Source organism: Penicillium odoratum, assembly GCF_028828045.1.
Source record: "Penicillium odoratum strain IBT 22623 chromosome Unknown utg000003l_segment0_segment0, whole genome shotgun sequence".
Lineage (NCBI taxonomy): Eukaryota > Fungi > Ascomycota > Eurotiomycetes > Eurotiales > Aspergillaceae > Penicillium > Penicillium odoratum.
In genome coordinates, this window is record NW_026643145.1 from 2,336,686 (window position 1) to 2,353,051 (window position 16,366).

The 16,366-nt window shown below is 45.6% G+C and overlaps 6 protein-coding genes across 6 annotated transcripts; 2 read left to right on the forward strand and 4 right to left on the reverse strand.

The window, feature by feature from the left end:
• Nucleotides 1-759: 759 nt before the first annotated feature.
• N7520_004122 (class I SAM-dependent methyltransferase) lies at nucleotides 760-2,248 on the forward strand (the record flags this gene model as incomplete). The annotated part of the gene is made up of 9 exons (XM_057138057.1): nucleotides 760-870; nucleotides 920-1,027; nucleotides 1,087-1,097; nucleotides 1,150-1,189; nucleotides 1,247-1,257; nucleotides 1,314-1,421; nucleotides 1,487-1,642; nucleotides 1,689-2,150; nucleotides 2,203-2,248. 9 exons carry the CDS (start codon nucleotides 760-762, stop codon nucleotides 2,246-2,248), a joined length of 1,053 nt encoding a protein of 350 aa, XP_056998522.1.
• A 1,249-nt stretch (nucleotides 2,249-3,497) lies between these two features.
• N7520_004123 (uncharacterized protein) lies at nucleotides 3,498-4,145 on the reverse strand (the record flags this gene model as incomplete). Its single annotated transcript, XM_057138058.1, has 1 exon — nucleotides 3,498-4,145. One exon carries the CDS (start codon nucleotides 4,143-4,145, stop codon nucleotides 3,498-3,500), a length of 648 nt encoding a protein of 215 aa, XP_056998523.1.
• Nucleotides 4,146-5,393: 1,248 nt separating this feature from the next.
• N7520_004124 (uncharacterized protein) lies at nucleotides 5,394-6,441 on the forward strand (the record flags this gene model as incomplete). The annotated part of the gene is given in 3 exon segments (XM_057138059.1): nucleotides 5,394-5,876; nucleotides 5,892-6,266; nucleotides 6,331-6,441. The coding sequence occupies 3 exon segments, from the start codon at nucleotides 5,394-5,396 to the stop codon at nucleotides 6,439-6,441; spliced, it is 969 nt and encodes a 322-aa protein (XP_056998524.1).
• Nucleotides 6,442-6,644: 203 nt separating this feature from the next.
• On the reverse strand, nucleotides 6,645-8,589 carry N7520_004125 (GMC family oxidoreductase; the record flags this gene model as incomplete). Its single annotated transcript, XM_057138060.1, has 5 exons — nucleotides 6,645-6,850; nucleotides 6,897-7,233; nucleotides 7,284-8,340; nucleotides 8,417-8,486; nucleotides 8,520-8,589. 5 exons carry the CDS (start codon nucleotides 8,587-8,589, stop codon nucleotides 6,645-6,647), a joined length of 1,740 nt encoding a protein of 579 aa, XP_056998525.1.
• Nucleotides 8,590-11,657: 3,068 nt separating this feature from the next.
• On the reverse strand, nucleotides 11,658-12,503 carry N7520_004126 (uncharacterized protein; the record flags this gene model as incomplete). The annotated part of the gene is made up of 2 exons (XM_057138061.1): nucleotides 11,658-11,876; nucleotides 11,931-12,503. 2 exons carry the CDS (start codon nucleotides 12,501-12,503, stop codon nucleotides 11,658-11,660), a joined length of 792 nt encoding a protein of 263 aa, XP_056998526.1.
• Nucleotides 12,504-13,559: 1,056 nt separating this feature from the next.
• On the reverse strand, nucleotides 13,560-15,084 carry N7520_004127 (arrestin (or S-antigen), N-terminal domain protein; the record flags this gene model as incomplete). The annotated part of the gene is made up of 2 exons (XM_057138062.1): nucleotides 13,560-14,836; nucleotides 14,886-15,084. 2 exons carry the CDS (start codon nucleotides 15,082-15,084, stop codon nucleotides 13,560-13,562), a joined length of 1,476 nt encoding a protein of 491 aa, XP_056998527.1.
• Nucleotides 15,085-16,366: the final 1,282 nt, after the last annotated feature.

Consider the following 16,366-nt stretch of genomic DNA (forward strand, 5'->3'; position numbering starts at 1 on the left):
TCAAAGTACCAGATGATACATAAGATTCAAGCTGAATTTTGGAGCAGTCCTTCCCCCCCTCATACCCTTAGTGTCAAGAACTGAACCGGAATTAATCTATCATAGTCATACGGGAAACCCTAGGAAAGTGCAGCTCTAAGTGCAAAGAGAGAAAAGAATCGATGCATCACATTTGTGTAGAGGTCAGTGTATCATACGGTCAAGGCTTATTGCAGCGGAGAGTTGCCTGTTTAGGTTAGTTTAGCCCTTTTCCATATATTTAAGGTTTAGCCTTCGTCAGGATTCGTCAGAAGAATTATGGCCTAAATAGGCGATCAACGATCAGGCCAAAATCAGGCCTCCGTGATAAATTGCTGCCGTAATGTAATGATCATAAGTGTCGATTCTACAAGAGAGACTACCGAGGACGTAACTAATTACAGTCACCGGGTCATATGATCTTACAATGCCTATATGTAAAAATTCCTCACTATCTCATTAATCCTCCAGAATGTGGCTATACGAGCAGAACACCCTGACCTCCAATAGATTTCCGGGTGTTTTATCCTGCTACCATACTGTCGGGTCGACGCTTCAAGTCCAAAAGAGTTGTTTCCTGTCCCTCCTTTATTTCTTTCTCCTCTTTTCTATCACCAGAAGAAGCTTCTAGTGTGCAATTCATGTACTTTCTGCCACGTTGAAGGTTCAGTTGCAACTCGATAGGCAAGAACTGTTAATTCATCGCTTCAGTTTGCCGCCACCTTCCATTTGCCGCTATCAATGGCATCAGAATCGGGATCGAATCCCGCAGCAGAACAGCCTCTTACGGGGCCGGGTGATGAGGGGCAAATTGCTAATAGTCCACAGCCAATTTCTATCGATGACTTTGAGGTATCGCCTTAATTCTCAACTTGACGAATTCTTTCTAAAATGTTAATAGAGCGATGAACCTGAATTCGACAGTGAATGGACTGATAACACATCCCTATCTTCCAGTATTCTTCAATATGAATACGAAAATGGCCGACGATATCATAGTAACCGTTTGGTAGGGCTGTCTTACGAGCTAAGATTTATAAGCTAGTAGCTAACTCTCTAGTTGTATAGGGAAACTACATGTATCTATCACCCAAATCAGAAACTTAGAAGTTCAAAATTTTAACGAAATAGGATGCCGAATGATGAAGAGGAACAAGATCGAATGGATTTGGTAAGTACCTTACTTTTCATAGTATGTATTATCAATTCGGAGGCTAATCAAAACCAGGCACATCACTTGTAGGCTATATATTAAACCTACATAATATGTTTATCCATAATAATATTTCTACTAGATGGCTTATGCTATTGAAAGGAGAGCTCTATAATGCCCCTGTGAAAGCGCCTCATAAGATTCTTGATCTTGGGACGGGAACAGGTATATGGGCTCTCGATATAGCCGAGTACGTTTCTTATGCCCCTTTTATCACTGCATATCAGGAGCTATATTGATTCAATTAAAAAAAAGGAAGTTCCCACAGGCACATGTTATCGGTAATGATATTAGCCCGATTCAACCGAATTGGAGCTTACCGAATGTCGAATTCATCGTTGAAAACTTTGAAGATGAGTGGCTTTATAAGCCAAACAGCTTTGATTTTATCCATGCGCGACTTCTGGCAGGGTATGTCTGATAAGTATACAGGTGATAATAGACTAACTTTGCTTAGATGCGTCGCAGACTGGCCAAAATTCATTCAGACCATTTTTCAGCACGTTAAGCCAGGCGGGTATTTTGAGATTCAGGAGAGTGCTGTGTGGGCCTGGAGTGATGATGGATCTCTAAAGACGGATTCACCGCTACTACAATATGTACAGGCTCTCGATACTGCAGGAAAATATATGGGACGTGAGCTGAACATCTACGATAAGCTACGTGACTGGCTTCTTGCGGTTGGCTTTGAGGATGTGCAGCAATCTACATATTTTCTGCCATATTCGCCATGGCCTCGGGACCCGTACCTCAAGGAACTGGGCAAATACCAAGCTGTCCAAGTCAATCAGGCAGTGGAATCGTATGGGCTGAGACTGTTGACTCAGGTTTTAGGATGGGGTGAAGATCCGTCCCGAGTATATCAGGCGCTGGTTAAGAAGCAGCTTAAAGACAAAAGTCTACATGCTTATGTTAAAGAGTGAGTACTTGATTACCTGAACGTGAAGTTCGAACCGTTCTAACATTACTAGGGTCGTTGTATATGGGAGGAAGCCAATACATGCGGGCAGGAGCTAAGGGATAGACTACCGTGCTATTTTGTATCTCGTTTACCAGTGATCTTGTCCTTTCATATAATCATATCGCTTAATATAGTTTCTATTTTTAAATAAAATACTGCCCAGGGACTCTGTAATCCAAACATGGCATATCATCAAGACAACATGAGCGTTGTTTGGCTTTAACGACCTTGTTGCTGCTCGAAGCCGCCTTCATCCGAGCTTAATACCCAAGGGCCAACAATATGTTCATTTGACAAATACCAAAACCAGCCAGCATAAGTTCACTTCCTTGACACATATTGTTAATAAGCCCGCGCGTTGTGTTATTTTTCGCTACAGCGGACATTACTTGAACATCCGTAGCTTTTAGAGGGGGTCACTAAGAGTCAATAGGCTCGTTTAATTAATACTGATCGACGGCCATAGAGTAGGATGCAATTTCACAAGACAAGATACAGAACTATTCACGAACTAGAGTAGCTGCTGATGAGGCAATTGATTGGAAGATGTCACGAATGCGGAAAATTTCCCCATGACTTCAATCTCCACGACTGAATGGTAAGAAAAATTCAGGTGACTGAAGAACTGAGGCATACCGATGGTTTTCTGTAAGCGTGTGTAACTAGCTCAAAAGGCTTGAGTGTAAGATAAATGGTCAACGCTATGTATTATCTGGAATTTGAGTCAAAAATCCCAGTTAATTAAAGGAAACGAGTCGGAATAGTACCCGGGATGTCAGAGCTTCTTCCACTAGAAATGACAGCTGGAAGGCTTCCATATCACTAGCCCCTTGCAGTCACAGAGCACTTTCATCACTAAAATACTCTTTTCCATGATCTTTCACGAGAATTAGAAGGTGAAAGTGAAGGTGACAAGGCCCTAAAATGGTTTCAGGATGCACAGAATCAATTTTATTGACAGAATAAAGATATTCCGATATATTGAAATGAGGCTATTTAACCTAGATAGTCTGGATGATATTGAGTCACGTCTGGCTCGAACCTGTTTACAATGAGTCACCTTCAGTCAAAACAAAGTAAAATGCAAAGGTAACTCAATCTCATCACCCCGTAGGAAGAGCATCAGTGCAGTATCTCCGCTTGTACGTCTTGAGATATGTGTCCAGCGTCTGATTTCCATGATAGTTGAACGCATACCCTAGCTTCACACCTGGTGTGTGTTGAATGATTTTCCGGGAGATGCTTCCCGCCATCAGGAGTTCGTTTCCCAGCAAAAGCAATCGGACTCCCGTGAAAATTTTCTAATTAGTCTGGCAAGTTAGATCTCTTTCTTACCAAGCAGAAGGTGCAACAGACCTGAATTCGATGGATCAACCCCATTACGACGTTCAAATGAAGCGTCGTTCCTCTCCAACGTCGTTGGACAAAGGTCACGCTGACCTCTGTGTCCCCGTTAGACCACATCAAAGAAGCAAGGCGGACGTGCAGAGCCTCGAGGATTGGGGCACAGATCTTCGGAATCCAAAGTTTCTGTCTGTATCGTTGCTGAATGATCAGAGCTAGGTACTGAAGCTTAGGGAAGACAATCCCGCAAAGGATTTTGTTGTTCTTTCTGATATTGTCTTTACAGACGTCGATCAAGCAGCTGCTTTTGATGAAGCTTGCGTAGTATTGTCGGCGACTGGGGATGGCCTTGGCTAGCAGAAGGACGATTGAGCGGTGCTTGATTGCCGTGCCGTCTGGCCATAGGAGGCGCATGGCTTCGTTGAACCAATAGCTATTGATGCGCCCATATTTTGCGAGCATCGAGTACCATGAGGGTGGGTTATTCTTGCATCTCTCACCAAAGGCATCAATGGCGTAGATCTCGTTGAGGCTGTTGAGAATCATGCCGATGAGCTCGCATGTCGAAAGCACCGTCTGGGCCGGTGTGAGCTTATTCTCATCTGCCATGACTGCATCAGTGAGGATCGGCAATGATAGGAATGCCTGAAATGGACGCTTTGAGAAAAGAAGAACGACAGAGGTCGAGTCGTGGGTGAGAAAATAATTAGAAGAACGTTTAGCTGTTTGACACTACATTTATACTAGTGCCTCAGAGATTTCCAATATGCTGGCAACTGGGGAGAAATATTATCAGGAAAATATATCAGAAACAATCAGAATAATGCCGAATGTTCTTTCCATTGTTAGATGTATGTAGGAGTTGAAAACATCGAAGCAAGAGGAATTCAAATTATAGAAAGGTAGTAGTGAAAAGGCTACGTTTCTAGTCAATTCAAATTATGCTAAATGTTAGCTTCTATTACGAGGCTGTCAATGAACTTGAGTCTCCAGTAGTCATAGATATAAGATCCCGTTTCTCGAGTCAATTTCCCTTCCTCCCTTTCCACAAGCAACTCTAGGTCCACAGACATCCTACGTCTACTGTATATAGGACTTTGCCCATAGGTATAGTTACATTGCAACGAAAGTAGCAAATTTGAAGAATAAATTTAGAAACGAAACCAAAAGGGTCACCACTTGATACTCATATTATTTAGGTCTAAACCATTCAGCCATTTTGATGGAGTTGAATGTATGCATGAAAGATCAAAATCTGAAAACAAGTTAAATGCGATGAGGCTCTAATCGGGCAGAGAAACATGCATAGAAATATACTTAATGAGAAAAAATATATAATTCACAGCGAATAACAAATAAATAACAGCAACAGTAGCAATCGATCCGCTAACAAAAAGAAAAGGCCAGGCTGGCTTATGCCTTACGTGAAGGTTTGAGGTAAGAATTATCATAGAGGGCACATTGACACTAAGTTGTCATGCTATTACGCGAGATTTCTGCACAATTCGATTCATTTGACCTATGTTAGCCAGATAATTAATTTCCCACCACTCCTGAGTTCTTTATTCCTACTTAAACACATGCTCCAAACAGCTAGAAACAATAATGCCTTACCATGCTTTCTACACACTAAAGCTATGCGCATTGTGAAAGAGATTTACTCAATCATGTTCTCCTGACCGCACTCTTGCGCTTACATATTCGACTACGACTACGACGACGACTTCGACTTCGAATTCGACTTTCACTCACCCAACTTTACCTTCTTCGAACCACTTCTTTTTCTTCTTTCTTCTTTCATTCCACCTTTACCAGCACTCGAAGCTCATCCCAGCATACCGGAAAGCTCAAATCATGATGGCTATGACGAATCATACCCAGACAGAGGACGATGATTGGACAACTACCTTGGGAAGTGTGATCGACGAGGAAGACCAACCCGAAGAAGCAAGTGATGAATGGGTAACAACAGATGGAAGCGAGGTATCTTTCGGAATAGACCAATATGAAGGAGCCAGTGATGACCGGGAGACAATTAGGGAAGACGAGGGTGACCGTGTCCCAGTTGACACCCATACGATTCCCCCGACTCATTTCAACTCCCATCTCGACGCAGTAGAGATGCGCTCTCTACAAATCCCTGAATTAGTTCTATCTTGGATCGCTCATCTCCCACAGCGAGGTCAAGCCATTGAGTGCGCAAACGAAAAGGAAGCCGTGGTACCGCCGATCCATCATGTAGCGGAACGCCCTCATTGCGGACGCCAGTATCGTGGTTTTGGTCCTGAGTCCTTTAGTAAGCGCTGGGCGTCACTGTCTATCGAGGAACGGAAAGAACAGGTGCTTTCCAAATAGGAGATCATGGAGTTGATGTGGTTTCGGGTCTGTGTCCGCCAGCAATTCAGGACAGCTTTCAATGTCAACGGCAGACTTAGGACAGCGCACTGGGACTTGCTGTTCACCAAAAATGAGGATGGAACACTTATGTTTCCGCTTGTTTTGCGAACCCCTCTTCGCATATACAATACCGCTCTGGAGCTTCGCGAAGGACTTACCGATATTGACACTCCATGCAGTACCTTGCAGAAGCGAAAGCGAAGCAGTTCAGCAGATGAGCCCGAAGATGGTTCTGGTCACTTCGAAAGAGAAGGTGGTGCGAAGAGGGCTCAACTTTGGACCGAGACAATCCCTAACGGTGCAAAAGCCCCCAGCTCGATCAAAAAAAAAACCGTGAGCAGATGCAAATGCTGTGAGTGAGGCTTCGTGAAGAGGAGGTTGCGTTTCATCAAGCGAGGTCAATGCACTGGTGAACTTGATCCTCAAGTTGCAGCAGAATGAAGGGTTGCTAGGAACACAGGTGAAGAAGATGGATGTGACTATGGAGAACAAATCTGAGAGAAAATAAGGTCTCTCAAGCGACGCAGTTTCGTATCGATCATACCCTGTATTAATCTATTATTTGTGTATTCGCTCGGCCCAAACAGCAATGAATCATTTCTAGGCTCGTGTCTGGGAAGCAAGGATCTACCCTTATATTATTTGGGTACCCGACATGGACTGGAGAAGTGTTTTCCATTACTCCTTTGCAGGATCTATGGAGTATCTCATTTAGTAAAGGTCTTTATGATCTGCCTTGATCAGATCAGCGCCCTTTTCTCCAACCATATAGACTGCATTCTGAATCCGACAGTCCGGGATAACAGGGAAAACAGATGCGTCAATCACCCTAAGATTTTTGAACCCATGCACTTTCAGCGCGCCGTCCACTACGCCTTGTTCAATATTCTTCGATAGACGACACGTTCCACAGGGGTCTAAGAAAGTCAGCTGGGCCAGTATTTATTCCAATTTTAAACTTACGGAATCCAGTCTGAGAGCGTTCCAGTATCAGTTTATCCATTGCCTCGTTTGAGTTACGAGGCATGGGCCACGGGTAGTCTTCGCCAATGATTTCCTTGAAAGACTCTCCCGTCATAAGAATATCATCCACAGCCCGGATACCCTCTCGCAAGACGATCACGTCGAGGTGGTCATTGAAATAGTTCAGGTTGATGTACGGGTCATCAAGAGGATCCTTCGAACGTAGCTTCACCCATCCCGGCTTGGAAATCGGTCGCAAGAGGTCGACGATGACCGTTAACCAACTCCCCTCTGGAGGAACGGGGAAATGCCATTGAAATGCGTCGGAAAACATAGGCTATGATGGTCAGCTATATTCCGAGCCAATTCAAATAGATAGTGGCTTACAACAAAGTCGATTTGAAAGTGCGGCTGCCCCCCTGGTCCGAATGGATCCACTCCTTTGTTCTCTTTCTTTGCTTGGATGTATTCCTTCACCCCAGCAAGTCGGTCATCAATGCGTGGGAAGCCGACAAGTTCCAACAGACCGCTCCCCAAGGGCCCAGAATGGTCTCGGTTGTATGCAGTAATGGCGCCCTCTTTTTGCGGACCGGCACGAAGCAGATGGTCATCTAACCCCATACCATCCTTCAGGCGGAAGACATGCGGTAGAATGGGATGATCCAGCAGGTTAAGACCAACATGCGGAGAGCTGGAAATGGCTTTAATGCCAAACTGTGACAGCTCATTTTCCGGACCGATGCCTGACAGCATCAACAGCTTTGGTGACTCATACACCCCACAGGCAACGATGACCTCCTTACTGGCCTGTACTGTGATATCCTTGCCGTTTGGATCGCGGACTTCGACTCCAGTGACCTTGTCAGCATTAATGATCAGCCGCTTACAGTGACTGCCAGGCAAGACATGAACATTGGGCTTTCCAACAAGGAAGGACCAGCTGGAAGAGCGGATACCCTTGTAAATGGTATTGACGCAGCGGGTGATTCCATTCTGCGTACCATCATAGATTCTGTCGTTGACCTGGAGACCCTTGCTTCTCCATGCCTTGAGTAACGCGTCTCGAAAAGGCCGTAGCTCAGGAACGAGCTCCGCATGTTCAACGTGAAGCGGCCCGCCTAAACCGATGTTCCTCACGTGGGTGTAAATTTTGGCATCGTCATGATAGGTGACAGATTTGTCAAAGTAGTCTTTCAATGAGTTCCAGTTCCACCCTGGGGCATAATCGGACCAGTCATCGAAGGTGGTCTTACTACCTCGAAGCCAAGCGTAGTAGTTCAAACTGCTACTACCACCCAGCACCTTTCCGCGCGTGTTGGGTTTCTCAACGCGTGTGTAGTCTGGTCTGTCGATCAAAGTTGATTTGTACTTCCAGTCCTGGGGGCCATTACGGGTTTCAAAGGCGCGAGCAGGAGTGGTGATTTCTGCGATCTTCTCTGGGTCTCTGAGATGCGTTAGTAGGGGAATGATATTTCACAAGTACCTAAGACCTGCCCTCGTCCCGCCTCAATTACTAGAACCGAAACTTTCGGATTCTCGGCCAGTCAACCAGCCACCACATTTCCTGCTGTCCCTCCTGAGAGGACTTAGCTTCCATCTAGTGCGTAGCTCTTTAATGCTTACCTCCGACGACAACAAAGTCGAACGCGTGAGTGGAGCCTGGCACAATGATGTTGGCGTTTCCTGTAGACATGATGGTATGTTAATTGATCGTGCAAGGAGGTTGCAAGTCTGCAATTATGGGATATCTCATCGGATATACCGGCATTGCGTTCTTCATTCTGATGTCATATCAAGAGGTCTGACGGAGAAAGGTGTCACTTTTAAAATTGTAAACAATATGATCTACCCCTACCGCGGACTTGGTGGACATCCGTTCGAAACCACTAGTCCCCGAATATCTTCTTCTCCCTTCTCCTTTCAGACTGAGTGACAGACTGAGTGGGAGACTAAGAGACTAAGTAAGAGATATGGTATAATAAACCGATAGGCGCCGCGCGAAAAGCACAGCAAAAAGCCTTTAGTCATTTTTAACATGGATGTGGTATTGGTGTCATGTTGATGTGACCAGCCCAAGAGCCAAACCACTGATAGCCGTGATGTTCGTCACGGCTTATAAAATGCAAGGAATGCCAGAATCAAACGCATTTCAAAATCATCTTTGTCGGCTTAAGAGCTATATTAAGTCGAGGAAGCAGTTGTTTCACTCGCCTGTGGCAACGATTTTTGCCAAAAAGCCAACCAACCCTACAATCTTGAGAGGTCAAGCAGACGATAGTGAATCTTCACTCTTATCTATGACGTTTTCTTTTTCGACTACTTGCACTTTGGGTATTTCTTAATATTGAATAAGAAATGGGTCAAAGTCTAGCCTGGATGAAACAATGCGCATTATTTTCATAGTTTGGGGGCAAAGTAGTGGTCTTGTACCTTCATGATTTGCTGGATTGCTAGTCTAGTCATGCATCACAAAAGAGAGCATTTAATCGCAGCCTTTCTCCAAGGGGAACAAGATCTGAGGGCTCTTTTTTCGTTCCGAAGCTGCTTCCCTGGTGGCTTTCGAGAGGGTGGGTGTTACGAAAACTCAGAACTAGGATGGTAAGGGCTCCAATTCTTCTAACTAAAAAATGGTAGGTAGGGTGGCTGACCATCACGACATTGAAAATAAAGTCCATGTGCTCCATCCTAGCATTTTGACTTGGCGTAGATTGGGCTCAACAAAGATCTGGCGGCTCCCTCATACCTATTCGTGGATTTAGCCCTAGTCCTGACAGTCTGCATGAACCTCATCTGTCTCTCTCCCATATTGGCTCCAACAATATCCCGCGAGTATATTGCCACATGTATTCCCTTATCGAGATCAGCAGTATCATGTTCATCCACAGCGACAAAACCAAGCCCATCAAAAGGCCATTCTTCACAGCCCGAGTTCTGTATTGCATAGCAGACAGAAAGCCGTGATGTCACACATTCTCATAAATTTGATGGCTCCCCCGACGGTCGTAGCAGACTCATGACCAAATTCTGTTTGAAGTTGTCCTTTCCATAGCCTGAAGGTACAGTGACATGGCTCGCCGTAGTGGTCGATGGCAAAATCCGCAGTGATTTCCCAATTCACAACGATGCAAGGCATTTCCTGGGTTTTGGAACGTCGCTCACTGTGGTCAGCCAATGTCCATCGTGGAGCCTAGAAGGCGGGGTTTGGCCAACATATCATGTATATGCTGCCCAAGGCAGTGGCCAGCTAGAACATAATATGTAAATCGGAATCTGGTATGGCCAGACAATGCAGCAATAATCGGCGGCTGGGGGCTTTCCTCGGGGCACACGAATGGGCCTCACTGTGCCAGTAGATTCAAACAGAATGGTATGTAGCAGCCTGTCGATTTGGTGCGCTTCGCGCGCCAAACGACGATGAAAACTTCATATAGCACTCGGCCCTTTTCGTTTCTCGTGTTGCCAACGAACTTCTTGAGCGTGTTGGTATTGTGGCGTAATCGTGACGGTAATGAAGTTTGTAGGAATTGGCTTTACGCAGTGGTTTTCGTGGAGGGCCGGTACTGTGACGATCATACCGAAACACCCATGAGACCTCGGTGTCAAAATACAACCTGTACAACTCCCACTCGGTGCAATCATGGACTAGCACAGATTGTGTACCCGAGCCAGCCATATGTTGACAGTAACATGAATCACGACGTCGCTCACGGGGACCATGCGAAGCCTCAGGGGTGGGCTGATAATGATGTTGCTGAGCGGTGGTAGCGGCCGGAGCACGACAACAGCAGAGCCAGGTCATTACGCGATGGATCCGAGCTTTTCCGATGCGAACACGTCAGATTTAACCCACAAGACGTCCAATAAAGTTGGGAAGAAGTGAACAGTCCGTCTCTTGAGCTCTTTCCTTGCACCTTATTTTCTTCATCCGGCAACAAAGGAGACCTTGAATGTTTCTGCTGGATTTGGTCCGAGTTCTGAAAGTGAAAAGGTCTTCAACAGATGCATGTCTGGCTTTTGCATGTACCCTTGATTGGCGATCTTGGATCCTTTTTTCGATAGCTCGTAGCGAGACATTCATTTTTCAAAGACGAAGATACACTTGAGTACCACAGCTATTTATCGCTGCCGGGAGTAAAGTGCCTGGCGGATCCTCCGCCAATGAAAAGACGATGATTCCAAGGTTTTGAAGGGGGTAAGGTGAGAGAGGTAAGAGGAAAGAGAGAAAGAGAACGAGAGAATGAGAGAAAATGCCTTTTATAGTCCCGGTGGCCAGTCAAGTAGATTACTTTGTTTGGATGCCTACATATTATGCCGCCTGGTTGGAAGCTTCATAATAGGTCTCTAGAGTTCTGTATATACATTTGAACTGCAGTCATCTGGTCTATCTTGAGAGTACTATATATTTGATACTGTAGCAGGTGCTTGGATGGCTACGGAGTCATCAATCAACCGAGTCGGATCTGATCATAGTGGTTTTCGAGGTACATTTAGCAAGTCTCACTTTGAATGTCCTGTTGACCCTTATAGACCTCCATCCCCTGGCTTTTTCTGTTGCCCGGAATTGATCAGATTCGGCGAGGGACTCGTGACTAGGCAGCGGGAGGCAAATACTCATCGTTCTACTATTGAGGAGGGTAGCAAATAATACTGGTATATTGATCTAAAAATACACTTCCTGGTCAACAGAAGTGCTTCAATTGCGGCATCATCTCAGAATACTATCTTGGGAAGGCCCAAGTTCTCCATTTCCCCTTCTTTCCCTCACTCTCCTCTCACACCGGTGTGGTATTTCACCACCCGGAACACCCATGGTGGAATCCTCACTCCGAGCATCGAAGGCGGGCCGGGCCGCCGGGGAGGTGTGATGAATAGAAATGGCTTTTCCACCTTCACACTCCCCAGCAGACCCGACATGGTTGTCAATGCCTCTTTTGGGAGCTCGTTGTAAAAAACCACTTTTTCTAGTGCAGGAAGGCAAGCCTAGTGACCAATAGTTAGTACTTACTATATCGAAGCTCTACTCACAGTGCTTACTTGGATCCACTCAGCGATTCTGCCAGCATTGTGAGAAGACAGGTAGTCCTCTTCGGTGTTCCACGGATCGGCCTTGGGATCAAAGGAGACATGCAGGGTTTTCAAAACCGGCGCATGCATAAGGGGAATGTTGAGAATCTCAACATAGTTGTTGATCCTCAAATCCAGAACGACGAGCTTCGAAAAGACAAGTTGGTCGAATGCAGCATTGGCTTTCTCCATCTTCGAATGTCGGACGGAGGTGACGCGGCCAAACTCGACAGAGGATGCATAGAACTTTGCACGTGGAAGAGACTTGACAACCGCAAAGCGATCAAGGAGTGGCACGTTCTTGCGTGTATCGATGTTGTAGCAGGCCAGGGGCATCTTGCCGATGACTCGGATACCTTCTGTGAAGAATACCCTGTTGACAGTCAAATAGCGGGCTGCTTCGCCATGACGCGAATCGTTGCTTGCCCACCACAGCTTGAAATTGGGGTTTTTTCGAAGGGTTCCAGAAAGCCAGAAAAGGATTTCGGCAACAAGCTCTGGCATCAGAAGCACTTTTTGGGCGGCTCTCATCGTGTCGGTCATGACGGGGTCGAGGTGGGCATGCGTTGGAGGAAGAGCAGTGATAGAATAGGAAGGAAGTCATATTGTTTATCAACAAATTGAGTCTATTTATGCGCAAGATCGTGGGGTCTCAGCCGCCGAGTCGCACCAGCCGCCGAGTCCCACGAGCCGCAGTTTGATTCACTAGCCCTTGCGAACCACTTAGGGCACGACTATACCATCCCTCAGCCCAGTTTTCTTTAGCTGATGATTATCCACAGCCTCTTTCACTTTTCTCCTCTTTTCACTTTTATTGTTCTTGAGTAGTGCGTTCCTTTTTTCACTCCGCATAATGCTTCACTTATCCGTAACATAGCTATAGGCCGCAGTTTTTGTATTTACGTAGGGCATTCTTAAACTATTCAACAAAGCATCAAATAAATGACATTGCTGACCTTGGTAATATGTAACATATCTGTACCACTCAATGAGCACACAGTCCCTTTGCAATCATACTTTGCAGGGACACAGTACGGCTGAACTCTTCCGAATGTTGGAGACCCACTACTATCAAATGGAGCGCATACAGGATTCAAGTGAATGTTCTTGTTCTCCTTGCCAGGGAGGTCTCATTGTCCTTTAAAACATAAAGACATTATTATTCACAAATGGATATGAATGCAATGCATCATACATAAAGAGTTGCAGGAAGACCATGATTTTGATATACACGTCCCCTTCTATGGAGGACTCGGAGGAACGGGAATTGAAGAACATGAAGAAACGGAAGAAGATAAAAATATTCGTAAATGTAGACTGAAGTTGAGAAATATTATTGACATCTCTCGAGTAAAAAAGGGCCAGTAAAAAAGGAGAATTGATTGAAGGAATTTCAATTATCAATATCCATCCAGTAGCAGTAAATTTTGGCAGTGAATTAAAGTTATGCATAGAATATGAGATATTTCAAAGGGTATATGCAAAATAAATAATAAAAAAAATCCATCAGTCGTAAGGCCACGCAAAAAAATAACTTTTAACAACCAGAACAGGGTATTGGCAGGTTCAACCGAAAAAAAATTGAGCAACAAAATCCAGCTACTGAGTAGCCTGTACACTTCGTCGATTCGGTCGAGCCGTTGACTCCGAATACTCAGGCGGCGCATTCACATCAACAACCACATTCGAAGAAGGTAAGCTCATCGATCGTGGGATAAAGAACTCATCTAATTCCGCCTGGGTAACAACAAGGCCTAGGTCAGACTTGGCCGAGCTAGCATATTTAGGCTGTGTGGTCACTTGGATAGGAAGTCGGAGGGAGATAGACGGAGTCAGGACATTGGCTGCTGGGGTATGATATGATAGCGAGCAATCAAGCGAGTAGGTCCGCGACATCAAACAGGAGTGGAAGGTTGGCACGAATGTCTTGTGGCTTGGTAATGAGATGGGAACGATGAGGGAAGCGGTATAATAGGTATCCCCAGTGAAAGATGCAGAGGGACCGGTCGAGTCATCGGATGAAGTGGAGGAAGTGGATTCACGGCGGTCACGCTCAGAGGAATGCTTTTCCCATTTTGCTGACGCCACGCACAAGTTCGATAGGGGAATGGATTCTTGGTATATGCCCTGGCCGATTTGTGATACGTATGTGGTTGACTGGCAAGGGAAGTCTTCCCAGGGGTTCGCACTGTAGTATGTGTTTGCTCTGATCTTGCTGGTCATCGAGCCTAGTTGAGGTGGCTGCTCATTGCCCACGGGATCGAATCGAAGCTGGATCTTTGCTGACGTGCTAACCGTCTCGTGTCTTTCGCCGGTTGGAAGCAGACAAATGGGCTTGGGTTGTGAGGCGGATGCGATGAGTTGGCCTTGCTTTCCTCTTAGGAATCCACGCTTGACGGTCTTCTCCTTTCGGGTGCAATATGTGCTCTGGTTCACCATGCTGAGGGGGGGTTCTTCCTCAACGATGGGGATGATGCGGACTTTCTTGGCTATGTTTGCCAATGTTTTGGAACCTTGACTTGCTGATCTCTTCAACACGGCAACGCGGACAATATATGCAATTCGGCTCATTTCCGGCGCCATGTCATCTATCAGAATTTTGATATCTCCTGATATCATGACATCTCCCAAAGTCGGGGGGAGTAAGGTATGACATTGGTGGATGTGGTTGTTCTTCTTTGCGTGGGAGCAGACCTGAGGTAGTAGGCGATCTGGTACGACGAATGTAAAGGGAAATGAATATGTTCGGCCAGGTTCCAGTACTCGCGGGGTAGGGTATTCTGCATCTTCGATCGGTTGGCGAAGTTTGAGGAACATCTGCTGTGAACCTGTACGGCCAGGGCATGCGGCTCGTTCAACTGTCGTGTGCGAAGTTCCTTGATTGGGGTAAGCCAGATATCAGAGTATAACAGTTATAGAAATTACCTTGCAGAATGATTTCAATCTCATCGAAACGCGTCTCAAGGTCAACGGTGATCTTGGCAGTACCTTCGATATAATCTCCAGTAGTGTAAGAGTTGACCTGACCAGATTTCTGTCCTTGAAGATCAATTTCGATCTTAGGAGTTGAGCGCCTGAAAAGCTCTAGTGTATCCGAGCCACGGCTGATGATAGAGGTTGCCATTGTCGGTAGGGAAATGTAACCCTTTGAAAAAGCAATCAAGTCACCAAGGAGCGAGGAGAAAGAAATAAAATCAGATATCAAGGAAATCGCATATACAATATATCTTGGAAAGAAAAAAAAGTAGAAAGTGGAGCCGTGAACAACCGCGCTGCATATATGGGGGCTACGATCCCCGCTTTTATACAAATTGTCAGTATGACTCGTATGGCGATGGTTAGCAATCAATAGTATTTAGCCGCTTCAAAGGTGGAGTGACTCATTCAGGAAGAACGACAGAGAAGTTCATGCCAATCTAGGGAGTTAAAAGGGAAGTTTTGGGAAGTTTTGGGGCTTGAAAGGATCCATAAACAGATCCCGTACCCAATCAGGTATGATTGGCTTTGGGTCAATGCACGCCCTTGGATTGACATTCCATTTGTTACTCGCTTTATCGGTCTTTTGTACTTTGACCGATCATGGGATCATTTTATTTTACCATGGATGACTGATTTGTTTCTCGTTTAGCCCAAATCCATGGAGCTTCAAATTAAGAGCTTTTGAGTCTTTGGGTCTTTGGGTCTTTGGGTCTTTCAGTGTTTCAGGGTTTTACATCACAAAGCTAGAAGCTAGATCGCGCCTTTCGTCGACATGCACGCCCTTGGAGACCCCACTTGGAACCACTTGGGGGATATGGACTCGGCTGGGCCCACTTTAACATTCCCCGTGTCGTACACAGGGCGTCATGGCCCTACGATGTGACCAATCATTTTAACCTTTCTAGCGGACACCTGCTGACCCAAACACTGTGATTCGAAAAGGGAAAATAAGAGGAGAGAGCTAAATATTCCCGTCTTTGCAAAGGCTCTACGGTGTACACACAGCATGATGACGAGCTCTAGGACTTTTTCCGCGGACGATGATAGCCGTTCGGCAGGATCCAGATCTTTCCGACCTTAACCGAGTTGTCGCGATGCCGAAGTGGGTTTTCTTTCGGAGAACTTGATGCAGGTCCTGGTTAAATCTCGGTTTTGAGCATTGTCGGCTCTGTGATCGGCACGTTTTACGTTATCGGATTTCGATCGGAAGAAAGATGATTGCAATTTGGATTGGATTTGATTTTGGTTCTGGTTCTGATTCTATGAATGCCATGCTTGGCTTACGGGCTGTCCCGATAGATAAATTACGGTGAAAATCCGTGGTGAAAAGCGGAAAAGGCCGTACTCAATCTTCGACGCGTGGAAACCACGCTTGATTTTGTCTCGTACAATCCAACCACCGAAGTGACTGAACTGCATCCAGCTCA